General features: G+C 36.2%; 1 protein-coding gene across 18 annotated transcripts in view; it reads left to right on the top strand.

Annotated features, from left to right (window-relative positions):
- Positions 1 to 15,000, top strand: part of LOC144965798 (death-associated protein kinase 1-like) — a 179,222-nt gene that overhangs the window by 141,001 nt on the left and 23,221 nt on the right. For all 18 annotated transcript variants that reach the window (XM_078901520.1, XM_078901521.1, XM_078901539.1 and 15 more), the window contains 3 exons: positions 9,837 to 9,956; positions 14,007 to 14,105; positions 14,545 to 14,742. In XM_078901520.1, coding sequence (XP_078757646.1) covers positions 9,837 to 9,956; positions 14,007 to 14,105; positions 14,545 to 14,742 — 417 coding nt within the window. The remainder of the gene's footprint in view (positions 1 to 9,836; positions 9,957 to 14,006; positions 14,106 to 14,544; positions 14,743 to 15,000) is intronic.

Raw genomic sequence — 15,000 nt, forward strand, 5'->3', positions numbered from 1 at the left:
TTTGATTCCTTGAACTATTTTTATATAACATTAAATGTTCACATTAACTTGAACGTAATTTGGTTCGCATACAGGGGTGGGGGTGGGGGATCTGAATGCTGAATACTGACACCCAATATATTGGGTATTCTACACCTTTGAGCATGTGTTTTGAAGTTGCCAGTTTGCGCAAAGGTATGTTTAATTGGAGAGAACGTGTTTGTTTTATGGGTTTGTTATTTTTAAAAGCTGAAGTTAAAACAAGCCAAAGAATGCATTTTGTACCTGAGTCAGACCTGTGTCAAACAGCCTTTGTGCGCCTTTGTCCCGCAGTGGTATGATGTTATGGCACTTACCTTCTACTTTGTATGTCCCCTGGTTTGAGTCCCGCTGTAAGCGGCGCAAAGTTGACTGAGTCCTCGGAAAAAAAGATTCTTCAGTTACATTATCTCACCGTTTTCAATGGCTAAAACGTGTACCTGGTCGGTGACATCGTTATCTCTGTCGAAAAAAAAAAAAGAATTAGAATTTTATTCTATCTTGTCCTTCATGTTTAGTTTAACTATTGGCTTGGGACCGCTTGTAAAGCTTTGTTTGTTTTTGTTTTTAGGGGTTTTATGGCGCTTGCAACACATACCATCTTGTTCTAAACGTTTAGTGTTGCTGTTGGCTTGGAACCACCTGTAAAACTTTGTTGTTGGTTTGTTTCTTATTTTATAATTATTATTTTTTTTGCCTGTAGTGGTTTTATGCACATCCATCAGTAATAATAGAGTTGGACACGTTTTATGGCGCCTGCAACACACCCTATCTTGTCCGACATGTTCAATGTTGCTGTTGGCTTGGGAGTGCTTGGAGAGCTTTATAATTTGTTTTTGTTATTGGGTTTTTATGGCGTTTGCGACAATATTAGGTCATTTCAACACCAATTGTAAAGCTTCAGGCTTTTCTTTTTGTTTGTTAGGGGGGGGGGGGTTGTTCGTTTTTTGTTTTTTTTATTATTTTTAAATATTTTTTTTGATGTTGTCATTTTATTTAGTGTAGTTTTTTTTTTATTTTTTTTTTGTTTGTTTGTTTTGTTTTGTTTTGTTTGTTTTTGTTTTTTTTTTAAGGGGGGGGGGGGGAAGGTTGTTGTTTTTTTAATGTCTTCTGTCATTGAGGAAGCCTGAGATTTTGAAAATCTTGCCTTGTGTCTGATTTAGAAAAAGGTTTATCTAATTCAATAATTATTGGATGGCCTTGGGGGATTCATTTAACATGAACCAAGTCTCTTGTTGCTTTCATTTTCACTTTGAAAATATTAATAGTTAATATCTACAGTAGGCGTTTGAAAATATTAATAGTCATCCTACATTAGGCGTAGTCTTTTTAATCTCCGCTTGACTTGTGTCTCTCTTTTCTAATATATTGGGTTTTTTTCTCGGGAAGGTGGAGGTGGGGGGGGGGGGGGGGGGGGGTGGGGGGGCGAGGGGTAAAGAGGTTGATTTTATTGTTTGGTTTATTTTTCTCTTTATATATATATATATATATATATATATATATATATATATATATATATATATATATATATATATTGTTAATAGTTTTGTTTGTTTTGTTTTTTTTTTTTTTGGTTTTTTTTATTGGTTATTTTGTTTTTGGTTTTGGTTTTGGTTTTTGGGTTTTATTTGTTTTTATTTTGCTTTTGTTTTGGCAATTTTCGTTGTCGTTGTTGTTACCCCCCCCCCCCCCTCCTTTTTTCCCCCCGCCTCTTTTAACTCGATGCCGGTCATGGGGCCCAGTTTATAGTTATTAGAGGATTTTTATTTTTAGGCTGTATGTAGTTAAACGAGTCTCCAGATAAAATAAGAATTTAATTGTCTCTTGCAATAGCTCGAGTCGAAACGTATTTACTGTTTCTTTCGCCTGAAGCATTTATCACGTAAAAAGTCCCCTATGTTTGTCTATTGGATATTTATCAGATGAAATAATTACTTACGCTGCATATTGAACTCATCGGTATTATAAGTTTTCATTTGCATCTCATAAATTAATTGAGAAGTCTATTTAGCCACTTGAACGGGAGTATTGTGACGAAGCTTCCGGGCGGGTTTGCGACGGTGCACGAATGCGATAAGGGATTTGCTGATTGGGTCGATCGTCATAACATAGTAATCTGAGCACCATTGGAAGCTGCTGCCACTGGATTTGTTTGTTTTGTTTGTTTGTTTTTTTAATTTAAAAAGCAAACAAACAAACAACAAACATTGGTTGTCGCTTTTCACAGTACAGTCTGTTTTTGTAAACAGGACCTTTTCTTTAATCCACACACGTCTAGCCTACCCATCAGTTAAGTGTGTGGAGTATTGTAAAAGGTCCCAGGTTTTTGCCAAGATGAGGGTAATTGAAATAGATCGATATCTGAAGGACGAGATTACTGGCCAAAATTTTAACACACGTTTTTCCAAAAGAGTAAAAGTATATTATGTATTAGTTTTGTAAAACTATGGGATAGCCCACTTGTTTTAACACCGTCCAATTATACGAACCATCTGTTGTGCTGAGGACACGTCCTTGTGTCTTGTGCCCTGGTATTTGGGCATGGGGTTTGGCGAGGATGTTGACGTGCCGTGTCTGTCTGCGGCCTTTTTTATTTAGTTTAAACTGATCTCATGTGTCAGTTGTAAGGTCTTGGCCTTATAATTTAAACACTTCTCATGTGTCACCTGTAAGGACTTGGGATCAACACTTGCTTTTCGAAATTTACACCATGCTTTGAAGTCTGTTAATCTGTTCTGTTTACATTTCACCATGTTCATTCGCCATGGATAAAGTTAGCTCAAACTGTGACAATTTGTGCTGTGTTATTTTTAGACCAGTGAGATTATAAACTGTGAGTTTCAACTGTTATTTTTAAAAAAAGTTTGGTTTGACCAATTAAGTAATTTATTTACTTATTTATTTATCTATATATCTATTTATCTATTTATTTATTTATATATTCAATTTGGGGATTTATTTTGTATTTTTTTGCCAAAGTGAATATTTGCTATATTACGCTATATTGTCTGCACGTGTAAATTGGTTTGTAATTAAGTATGTGCATATTATGTGTATGTATGTATGTATGTATGTATGTATGTATGTATGTATTTATGTATGTATGATGTATGTATGTACGTATGTATGTATGTGTATGTATGTATGTTATTATGTATGTATATATGTATTATGTATGTTTTAATGTATGTATGTAAGTATGAATGCCATCTGCGCGCGCGCACAAACACACACACACACACACACACACAGACACACACACACACATACACTCAGACAAATTTATTTTTTCTGCACCGAGTCGATCCCTTTACCATCAGTGTTAGTAAGTTAATTTTTCAAAGGGTAAAGAAAAGGGTAAAACGCTCATGTTATAATATGCATTCACTTGGGACCCGAGCCAAATTTACTTCGATTAGTTTTGATGCCCGAAAGCTCGAGAATTTTATAACCAAATTATATTTTATGTCGATGTTGCCCAATAGCATTGATCGATTGGGCAACAACCCTTAACCATTAATATGTCGCGGCGAGCCAGGTGTGTAAAAGCACTTTGAGCACGTTTTAGTGGATATTGCTCTGCATAAATGGTCATATTAAAAGTGATTTTGAAATTAAAAATGACCAGAGATGTTATATTTTAGTGGTGGGTATGGGGTGGGGGGTGGGGGTTACTTTTAGAAATTGTAGCAATCGACATCAATAAAACACTAGGTCCTCCACCGCCACTACAGAGTATTGCAGCTATGCGTTTAAGTAAAGTACAACATCCGCCAGCCAGATTAGATATACCAACACACAAAACCGTGTGTAACCTTTTAAGTGTATAGTCTGATTTATATAATTTACCGAAAACTAATCACTAATAGAATGTCTAAAACGATTTTTTTAAAGAGCTGAGTGACGTCAACTTCGTTCCTTGTATTATATGGTGATGAATCAAAAGTTTAGAAGTGATTTTTTTTTACAACCAAAAATTACGAGAAATGTGAGATTATAGTTTGTTGTTTGGTTTTGTTTTTGGTTTTGGTTTTTTGGGGGTTTTTTGGGGGTTTTTTCCCCCCTTTTTTTGTTTGTTTTTGTTTGTCACTTTGAGAAATTCTATCCATTGACTAAATATATTCATACATACATTAAATATGACATATCGCCTCAAAAATGGTATTATATTGGAATGAATCGAGGCCCCCTAAATGCGAATTTAGAATTAACTCGATAAGAAACACAAACTTTCAGAATGTTACAATGTAAGAAATTCTATTCTATTCTCCACCGTAACGAATAGAAAGTAACCCCAAGTTTCATATTATATTTGTGGCGATAAATAATTCGCTTTCCAGAACTGAATGCATCCCGATTTTTGCGAAAGACAATCTAAAGGATAACAAGCAATTGCTGTGGAACTAATGCCACTGAAGGACTTACTTTTTGTTTTGAGACAGTGGGCCACATATATACAAAAAGATCATGCCGTGTTCTGGGTTGTCATCTAACAGATAGTCTATCTGATGTTTATTGCAACACTACTGTATTTCCGGTTCCGGTATTGATTCTGAAGAGAGAGAGAGAGAGAGAGAGAGAGAGAGAGAGAGAGAGAGAGAGAGAAAGGCCTCATCTTTGGCATTTTATTAATTATTATCATAGTGGCGGACTTAGCCCATACGTTCATATATTCAAAACAGGGAGACTTCCTCTTGAATTATACATTGGCACGTCTCTGCGTAAACCTCCCCGGAGAAAGTAGGCGCAGGCGCAGGCGAGGCGCAGACGTATAATTACACCCATGGGGAAATCGGAACAGATAAACATGGTATTTCCAGCCAATTCTTTAAAACTATTGACCAAATAAATGAAAAAAAAAATATCTATGCATCATCTTCGAAAATATTTTTATTCAGAACGTTTGGGGCTCAACACCCTTCCAGTTACCAGCAAAAATAATACGTTAATATTATATATTATTTTACGTGAAGTAATACTTTTAATTGACTTTGCCGCTTGGCTGAATAAGAGTTTTGCGCCTGAAACGTTAAGGAGTATTATTTTGTTGTTTTTGTTTTTTTTTGTGTGTGTGTGTTTTATTTTTCATGTTGTTATATTCAGTTATTGTTATATATTTTTATAGTCCCCACCATAATATTCACTTTAACCCTTGGTCGATTCTGCAAAACTTAAGCTCTGAAATAACCTACGAGTTTATAGAGTGTTTTATAGAGTGTTATGACTGGCCACTGTAAACCGACTGGGTGTCATATTATTATAAACAACAATTGAGCCCCCCCCCCCCACCCCCCGTATATCACCCATTTATCCCGTGCATATGAAATCCCTATCCTTTGATCCGCCCCCCGAGCAAGGCCATCCATTGACAATAACCGTACATACCGGCAGTGGAGACGAATGTTGATGAGGCGTAAGTTTTGTTGAAGATTGAGCCGTAATGTGTACATAATGTTCACAAAATATGCGGGGTTTTTTCGTTTAATGGGAGGCCAATAAAACGACTCGTTTTCACTTTTGTTTGTTTAGTTATTTTTTTAAACCGCACGTCTTAAAATCTGTGCCAAAGACATTTTATTAGAGACATAGAACATGACAAAAGAAGATGAGAGGAAACGAGATCAAAATGTCAAAGGCAAAAGTTCAAATATACTTTTATCATTCACCTCCAATAACCTCACCGTATCAGTTCACGATACATTGTTACTGTTATTTTGTATAATCAATTTACCCTGCTAAATAACTTTATTTTTTTACCTTGGGCCATGTAAACACAGTATAAATTCCTGTTTTGGAATAATTAAGTTCATCGTATCTAATCTTTTCCTTTCTTATTTCTTTTTAAAACGTATTTTTTGATTCTCAATGTTAACGATTGGTCCTTATAAGATTTATCATTGTGGTCAGGATATCGTTACGCGTCAAAATATATTTCTTGTAAAACAGGATGCATAATGGAGAAATATATTTCTTGGAACTCCTACCTTTGGATAGATGGTTGGTTTAATTTGTTTTGTTTTTTTGTTGTTTTTTATGGGGGTGGGGGGGGGGGTATTGTTGTTATTTGGGGGGTTTTGTTTTGTTTTTGTTTTTTGTTTTTTGTAGTTTTTCTGTTTGTTGGGTTTTCTTTTTTGTTTGTTTGTTGTTGTTTTTTTTTTTGTTTTTTTTTTTTTTGTTTTTTTTTTTTTTGTTGTTGTTTGTTTTGTTTTTTTCAGAGGGACCCCTCATATTATTTTGTCATTATGCTATAGTAAAATCGGATTTTTCCCCAAACGAAAGGGACATGATGATAGTATACTAGATCGACGCGGTGGGTCATATTTTTGTTATGTTCTACCGTAATACCTGCAATTGCCCGTCACAAATACTGACACCCCAACCCGTTGTGTTTTGAGAAAACTTACCAAATGACCTTAGCTCTCGGTGATTTCTGCTGTCCAGCCTCTGGTCTGGTGTGACATCATGACTCGGTGTTGACCCCCCATTTATTTACGGGCCAGTGGCTTTGATAGATTGGAGACTGATCCCATCGGCCAGCGTGAAGCAGTCTCAGGATCATGGTTATCGTTGCCCCATCATTATAGTACTAGATAGCGGTACGATTACCACTCCGACGTGCTCTGACAAAACATTCTTTTCTCCTTTTTTTTTTGGGGGGGGGGGGGGGAGGGGGAGTGGAATGATATGTTTTATACATCGATAAATACATCGACTTTTCAGGAACTTATGGCCAGTGGTGAGGCTTCTTCTTCTTCTTCTTCTACTTATTATTATTATTATTATTATTATTATCATCATCATCATCATCATCATCATCATCATCATCATCATCATCATCATCATCATCATCATCATCATCATTATTATTATTATTATTATTACCATACGTTTGTGTTTATGTGTGTGTGTCAACAGAATGAATGGCGTTGATATAGTATTCTTTCGTTTCGAGATCAGTGTCGTCATGGCTGTTAACTTTATTACTCCTACAAGGCTTTCACAACAACAACAATAACACTGCACGGTGAACAATGTCGTCCTCCTAAGGTTGCCAAGCATCCAGAAATGCCCAGTAATGGTACTGGCCCTGTTGGTTTTTATTCATTTATAACCTGCATGGCCTCATTTGAAGGGTGCTTAGGGCTTGTAGATACAAAAATTTTAATTGGAAGTCAAATCAAATGGAAATTACTTTAAACCCTGTGGGTTTCTTTAATTGAATAGATATATAGTTTTAATAAGACGAGGGGAAAAAATGTAAAATGTTTTGGTGTGTTAAATAAATAAGCTCAGAAAAGCAAGAAGAATATAAAATATTATTTAGAACTTAGTTAAAATATTTGCAAATAGTCAGGCTCACAAAGCCTATATTTAATTTACCGGCTTTTTTTAAAAATATGCCATCTTCACCACCACCACCATCATCATCATCATCATCATCATCATCATCATCATCATCATATTCATCTTCTTCTTCTTCTTCTTCTTCTTCTTCTTCTTCTTCTTCTTCTTCTTCTTCTTCCTCTTCTTTCTCTATATCAATGTCATCACCTCCACCATAGCGACCAATGTACTGATCGTCGTCATCACATGTATTTTCTCTTTCCATCCATCTATCACCTCCCGCTCCTCCACCCCTCCTACCTCACCCCATTTTCATCCCACATCCTGCTAAGGGTCAAGGTAGACATTTTTGTCATGTCTTTGCGACATGTTTGCCAAACTCCTAAATCGCCCCAACCCTAAATTTCGTTTTTTATTTAAACATAGACTACATTTTTATCCTTCTTGGCCTTCCCATTATTTCTCTGCGTGTGTTTTCAGTACACATCCATTCTGTCGTGCTCTGAAAAAAAGACGATTTTTTTTTAATGGCCAGAAAATTCTTCCTTCAGATATCAATCGATTGAAATGACATTCATCTTGTCAAAAACGCTCAAACCCGGGACTTCATTGAAAAAGAAGATCTCCTGTTTGAAGAGTATTTTATTAGAAGAGGGCCGTATATTAGATTGATATTTGAAGGATGAGTTTTCTGGCCAAATTTAAAAAATGTTTTATTTTATTTTTTTAAAAATAATTTTTAATGGTGGTGGTGGTGGTGGGGGGGGGGGGGGGTCAAAGTAGTACAGCATTATACAGACATTTTCCTTATTCTATATGTTGCTACAAATCGTTTTGGACACTCATCATTTTTTTCTAACTTGTGGCCCACATCTCAAAACGAAAATATGACGGGGTTATAAAATATAGATGCTGAGCATTGAATTTATGGCCAAAAATAATATAATAAGACTTAAAGTGTATTTGTTTTGTTGTAAGGGAGTGGAATATAATAGTTTCCTACAGAATAAAAATCTAAAATGCCATATTTCAGATCATTTAAATGTTAAATTCACTTTTCGACATCTAGTTTGCTTCTGACATTATACCGGGTTGAGACGATGGGTCACATTATTCTTTTTGTTTTTGATTTGTTCGTTCTTGTTTTGTTTTGTCTTTCTTTTTAGGGGTTTTTGTTGTTTTTTATTGGGGGGGGGGGTTCTTGTTTTTTTTTTTCTGGTTGTTCTTTTGTTGATGTATTTTTGTTTGTTTGTTTTTGTTTGTTTGTTTGTTTTGTTTTGTTTTTTGTGTAGTTTGGGTGGGAGATAATATATTTTGTAAAGCTTGTTACTTACGGGGTAAACATCTAATAAACAATAGGGGTATTAATCGACGACCTCTGATTTTCATGTCTGATAACCTAAATTATCATGGACTCATTATTGTAATGGGAATTATTCCAGACCCAAGCAAAATTCGCCCTTTACAACAATGTTTAACCAAGCCCATAATTGCCATTGTTTATTTATTATGTACACGTCTGGGTATTATATATTTTATATATATATATATATGTGTGTGTGTTTGTTTGTGTGTGTGTGTGTGTGTGTGTGTGTGTTCATCACGGCATAGATAATAGTTGTGTCAGGACAAAGCAGACGACAACAAATGAATAACACATGATGTTTGTTAGTAATCATCTAAGTGGGGTATATTGTATTCTACCATAAACGGCGTTTGGTGTATTAAGAGGATAAGCTAAAATGAAATAAATAAAAATGAAATTCCATTTTGTTTCTTCCCCATAGGGAAATTAGTATTGAAGGGTTTGTTTTCGAGGGTGGACTGAAATAACCCAGTCGTTAACCTCAGTGCAGTCGCGCAAGTGAGCGAAAGGGTTTTAATTTCTTGCTAAAAGAAAAAACAAAAAAACGAGATGCCGGTAGCGAAGCTCTGACCTGGATAATCGGGTTTTAGTGCAATGTTTCATCTTGTCCATCATCTCCTTCCTCTCCCCCCCCCCCCCCCCCCCCCCCCCCCCCAAACCTCCCCTGTTCCACGAAGCTAGCTAGAATAGATGAGCCGGTACTTTAAAAATAAAAAAGAACATTCATCGTAATTATCATAGTCATCATCATCATCATCATCATCATCATCATCATCATCATCATTATTGTCACCGTCTTCATTAGTATCAACAACATTACTGTTTATTTGTTTTGTTTATTATATATATATATATATATATATATATATATATATGTGTGTGTGTGTGTGTGTGTGTGTGTGTGTTTGTGTATTTGTTAATTTGAAAAACATTGATTCGTTATTGTTTTATTTATATATTTACTCATTTATTATTTGTTTATTTATTCATTTATTTATATTATATATACCTTCATTCCTTTAATTTTTAGTTGTTAATGTTACATCTCGGTGGTTCTGACAAATTCATGTGCTCATGTCTCCCAATTGTCTCCTTCGTCTGTTTACAGGACAAGGCTGAGAACTTTGTCATGGCAGCTCTGTTCGCCGCGTCAGAGGAGGGCAACGTGGAGGGACTCAAGGAACTATCCGAGATGGCCTCCAACATCGACCTCAACACGGCCAACAAGGTAAGAGCCAGGAGGAAAGTGTTGGATTCTTGATGTTGTATTGTTTGGTTTCGCTTTGTTTTTGTTTTGTTTTGTTTTCTTTTATGTTTTCTTCTTGTTTTTTTGTTTTGTTTTTTACTATTTGTATTTATTTTTATTTTTTTTTTCTCAATTTTGTTTTGCTTTGTTTTAATTTTTACTTTTGTTTTTGGTTGTTGTTGTTGAGATGGCCTCCAACATCGACCTCAACACGGCCAAGAAGGTAAGAGCCAGGAGGAAAGTGTTAGATTCTTGATTTTGTATTGTTTGGTTTTGCTTTGTTTTGTTTTGTCTTATTTTATTTTCTTCTTGATTTTGTAAAACGCATCGAATATGATGAATCCGTGGCGCTATATGTCTGTTCTTTTTTTAAAAATTTATTGAAGCTACAAAAAAAGGTCGTAGGTGAATGGAGGGCGAATATCTTTCAATATCACATGTAATTCACCCAATAATTTACTATTTTTTAAACATGACCTGAATAATACTTGTTAGAAACGATTGGATAATACCGACGTCCACTTATTTGAAGGTCTGATAACCCAATTCATTATGGGCTCATTCTTGTAATGGAAATGTCAACAACAACAAAAATGACACAAAATATTGTCCATTCTTCTTCTTCTTCTAGGTTCCATGCCTGGTCCAGGCTTCGGATACTGCATGAATTATCTCTCTCCATTCCTCCCTGTCTCTTGCCTTTTCAAACAGCTCTTGGATTGTTAGGCTGGTGAAGCCCTTCAGTTGGTCTATGAGTGTTTTTCTTTGTCTCCCCCGGGCGCGTTTACCAGGTATTTTTCCACAACTTGCCAGGTATTCATTCTTATCTTTCCTTACTATGTGTCCGAAAAAGGATAGTTGTCGATCCACTATTAAGGGCATTAGTTTCCTTTGTTGGTATGTTTGTTTTAGCACTTCTTCGTTCGTTTTTGTGTGCAGTATACGATATTCTCTGCATCCTTCTCAAGCACCACATTTCAAAAGCTTCAATGTTCTTTTGTGTTTCTGCATTTGTAGTCCAGCTTTCGCATCCGTATAACAAGATTGGCCACACGTAGCACTTCAAGACTCGGAATCTAATCCCGAACGACATCTGTTTGTTTTTCAAAATGTTTCCCAGGTCCATGAAGGCCTGTTTGGCTTGAGTTATTCTTGCTCGTATGTCTCGGTTACATCTTCCATCTGTTGTCACTATTGAACCTAGGTATTTAAAACTTTCTACGTTGGTAAGTTGCTCGCCGTGAATCGTTATATTGCAGGTGTTGTTGTTTTCGGGGTTTTTCTGTATTACCATGCATTCCGTTTTGGTGATATTCACTTCCATTCCCTTGGCTTCACTATCTACTACCACTTTGTCAACAATCTTTTGAAGTTGGATTTCTGATGTTGCAATGAGTACCGTATCGTCTGCGTATCTTATATTATTTATGTTGTGACCTCCACTTTTATTCCCTCCATATTATTTATGCCCCTCATGATTGTTTCTTGGTATAGATTAAACAGATCTGGTGAGGCAACACACCCTTGACGGACTCCTTTCTTAATAGGAATGGAATTTCCTGTAGAGTTTCCGATTTTGATAGATGCCTGCTGGGTGTAGTATAATGTTTGCATGAGTCTGAGGTCTTTCTCATCAGCGCCAATGGAGTGCAGTTGTTTTAGTATTTCTTCGTGGCGTACTCTATCAAAAGCTTTTTTGTAGTCGACAAAACAGAGGTATAGTGGGGTCTGAACCTGTATAGCTCTTTCACTTAAAACACGGAGGAGGTATATTGCGTTCCTTGTCCCTCTGTCAGGTTGGAATCCATATTGTTCTTCTGCGATTTCGGGGTTAATCTTATTCCTTAGCCTGTTGATAATTATACGCAACAGTATTTTGTTGATGTGGCTTATTAAACTTATAGTTCTAAAATTTTCGCATCTGACTGCACCTGCTTTCTTTGGTATTGCTATGAAAATAGAGTTACAGAGATCTTCTGGAATTTTCCCAGTATTGTATATATTGTTGAATAATATGTGAAGTTCATCAATTGCTAGATCTCCTAGGCTTTTTAATACCTCTACAGATATTTCATCAGGGCCTGTTGCTTTACCATCCCTCATTCGTTCCATGGCATGTTCAATTTCACTTTTGGTGATGTTTGGTCCGCTTAATGGTTCTTTGAATTTCAGTGGTGGTTCATTTCTATTTGGATCATTGTACAGTTCGCCTATGTATTCTACCCATCGGCTTTCTATATGTTGTTCTTCAAATAGCAGTTCCCCTTGTTTGTTTTGGATACAACTTCCTGCTGCTTTGCTTTTCCTTTTCCCTGATAGTTCTTTTATTCTTTGGTGAGCTTGTTGGGGGTTGGGTTTGTATTCTCTTTCGATTTCGCAGCATTTCCAGTCTAGATAGTTCTCGTGTGCCTCGATGCATTTGGATTTAATGTGGTTGTTCAATGTTTGGTATTCTGCAGACCCTCTGTTGCATTTTCGTCTTTCTTCAAATAGGTTTAGAATTTCATTTGTCATCCATTCCTTTTTGCTGTTTATTTGATTGTTTAATTGTCCATTACAACAGTATTAAACTAGGCCCATAAGTGGGTTCAGATGTCAGACCTGCATTTAGGTACACGTCGGATAATACCGTTGTCTAGTGCATACTAATCTATGTTAATCGATGAAAACGAGATCCTTCCATAGTTTTTTTTTATTTATATTTTTTCTGTATTGTTTGTTTTGTTTTGTTTTGTTTTTCTCAAAATGAAAAATTGGATTGACTGAACAGTGCCCATGACTTTAATGTGGCTAAATGTCATAAAATGGAGTGGATCTTTGTTATTCTTGAATAACTATTTGGATCTTTGTCACACCTTGCTACCTTTTTTTTCCAGATTGCAAGTGAATCGAATATTACAAAATAACAAGAACTCGCTTGGTGTCCTTTTTTCTTTCTTTTTTTTTTTTGGTATTGAATGTCACGAAAAAAATGGCCTTTTTGATCCAGTCTCATTTGACAGTGGTTCACCCGATATTTCCAATAATATAATATTTGTGACAAATTATATATATATATATATATATATATATATATATATATATATATATATATATATATATATATATATCCTATCTTAAATACTTGCTGTCACCCATAGTCTGTGCTGTCACCCGCCGAAGCAATCAGCCCCAGGGTTTATGTGTATTAATCATATCTCAATTTTAATCACACTCTGGTGAGAGGACATTGGGACATCTGACGACGCCATGCATTTCTTTCCTCAAACGCCCTTTGTTAAAATTGTGATGATGCTCAAGATTTGCGTGGCTTTTGTTACGGGGACGGACAAGTACCTATTAAGATGGTTGTGTCATGTTACAAATCTCTTGTCTCGAATAGTGAACAATATTATGATGTCAAATTACTTGTTCCAATCTCCCTGAAAGTGTGAAATCAGTCCTCCGGGGGACAGGATACGTGAAGTGTGCAACTGATCTTCTGGTTTCAGAGTGATTGCATCTTATTTTCTTTCCTAAATAAATGCTGATCATCAATGAAGATCATCCATCCTCGTTTTTACGCCCCGTAATCATAAGGATATACCTTTAGATAGAATGAAGTTGACGTCACTCGGGTCTTTGTTATTGTTTTTTTTTTTTTGCCATCCACGTTTATGAGTAATTCTCACTAAACTGTATTAACCAGACTATAAAAGTTCATAGTTACACATAGTTATGCGTGTTGCTCCATTATACTTCCGGATGGCAATGTTATGAGTTTCTTAGCCAAGCGCACACTATCTATACATCTTGCTACTAAAATAGTTATGCCACCTTATGATTCAATAATATGTAACCTGTTAATCCTTTACACGTTGCCCGGAGGACTGGTTATACACTTTCAATGAGTTTTGAACCAGAAGAGAGGGGAGGTTTGTCGTCAAAATTTGTGCTTCCCATTGTTATATAACCTGATAAACGTCATTTCTTATTTATGCCACTGTTTATAGCATTGTTTATGCCATTGTTTACGTTTACGTCTTCCCCCAGCACGGAGAGACTGCAGTCCACATGGCGGCGAGCGGTGGCCATGTCAATGTTCTCAACTTCCTGCTGACTAAAGGGGTGGATGTCTCCATCAAGGACAAGGTATACAAATTGTACCTACTTGTACCTATCTATCTTCCTATCTATCTACCCATCTTTCTCTATCTATCTATCTATCTATCTATCTATCTATCTATCTATCTATCTATCTATCTATCTATCTATCTATCTGTCTCTTTCAATACAACCATATCTTCTCTCTCTCTCCCCCCCCCCCCTCTCTCTCTCTCTCTCTCTCTCTCTCTCTCTCTCTCTCTCACACTCTTTCTCCCCCCCCCCCTCGCCCTCTCTACCCCAAATCAATGGCGAACTCCGCCACTATGTATTTGGATGGAAATTTATGTGGTCACGACAATTCAAAATTCCATCTTATTATGAATATTATAACGATAATTAAATTTTGCTCCACGATACTTAACTTGTTTGGTAAATGATTCATTCATGCATCGCTTTATCTTTTTTAAAATTTATTTTGTCACAGCAAGGAGACAGTGCCGTGTACTGGGCAGCTCGCCAGGGTCACACGGATGCCATCAGGTGCCTTGTGGAGTCCGGAGTAGCCGTCAACACACAGAACAAATCCGGAGAAACCGCCCTCCACGTAGCCGCACGCTACGGCCACACGGCCGCCGTTGAGTACTTGTGTGGGGTGGACGCCAACATCAATTTGTTTGACAATGTGAGTAATTCCAACAAAATATGTCGGTATTATGTCGGGATGATTTAAATGATGCTGAAAATTGAATGGAATTTATGGTAAACAAATTTGACACTTGAGTTATGTTCTTACGTTTCATTGGAAGTAATGAAAGCAATTTCTTGAAGTTATACAAACCATATTTTCAGATGTTAAAAACAATTTCAAGGTTAAATTCATTTTTGGTATCTAATCATCCCAGCATAATACCAGATTAAAGTGATGGGGCGCATTTTATGA

Source organism: Berghia stephanieae, chromosome 2 (assembly GCF_034508935.2).
Source record: "Berghia stephanieae isolate SIO BIC M18660-M18661 chromosome 2, UCSD_Bste_1.3, whole genome shotgun sequence".
Lineage (NCBI taxonomy): Eukaryota > Metazoa > Mollusca > Gastropoda > Nudibranchia > Aeolidiidae > Berghia > Berghia stephanieae.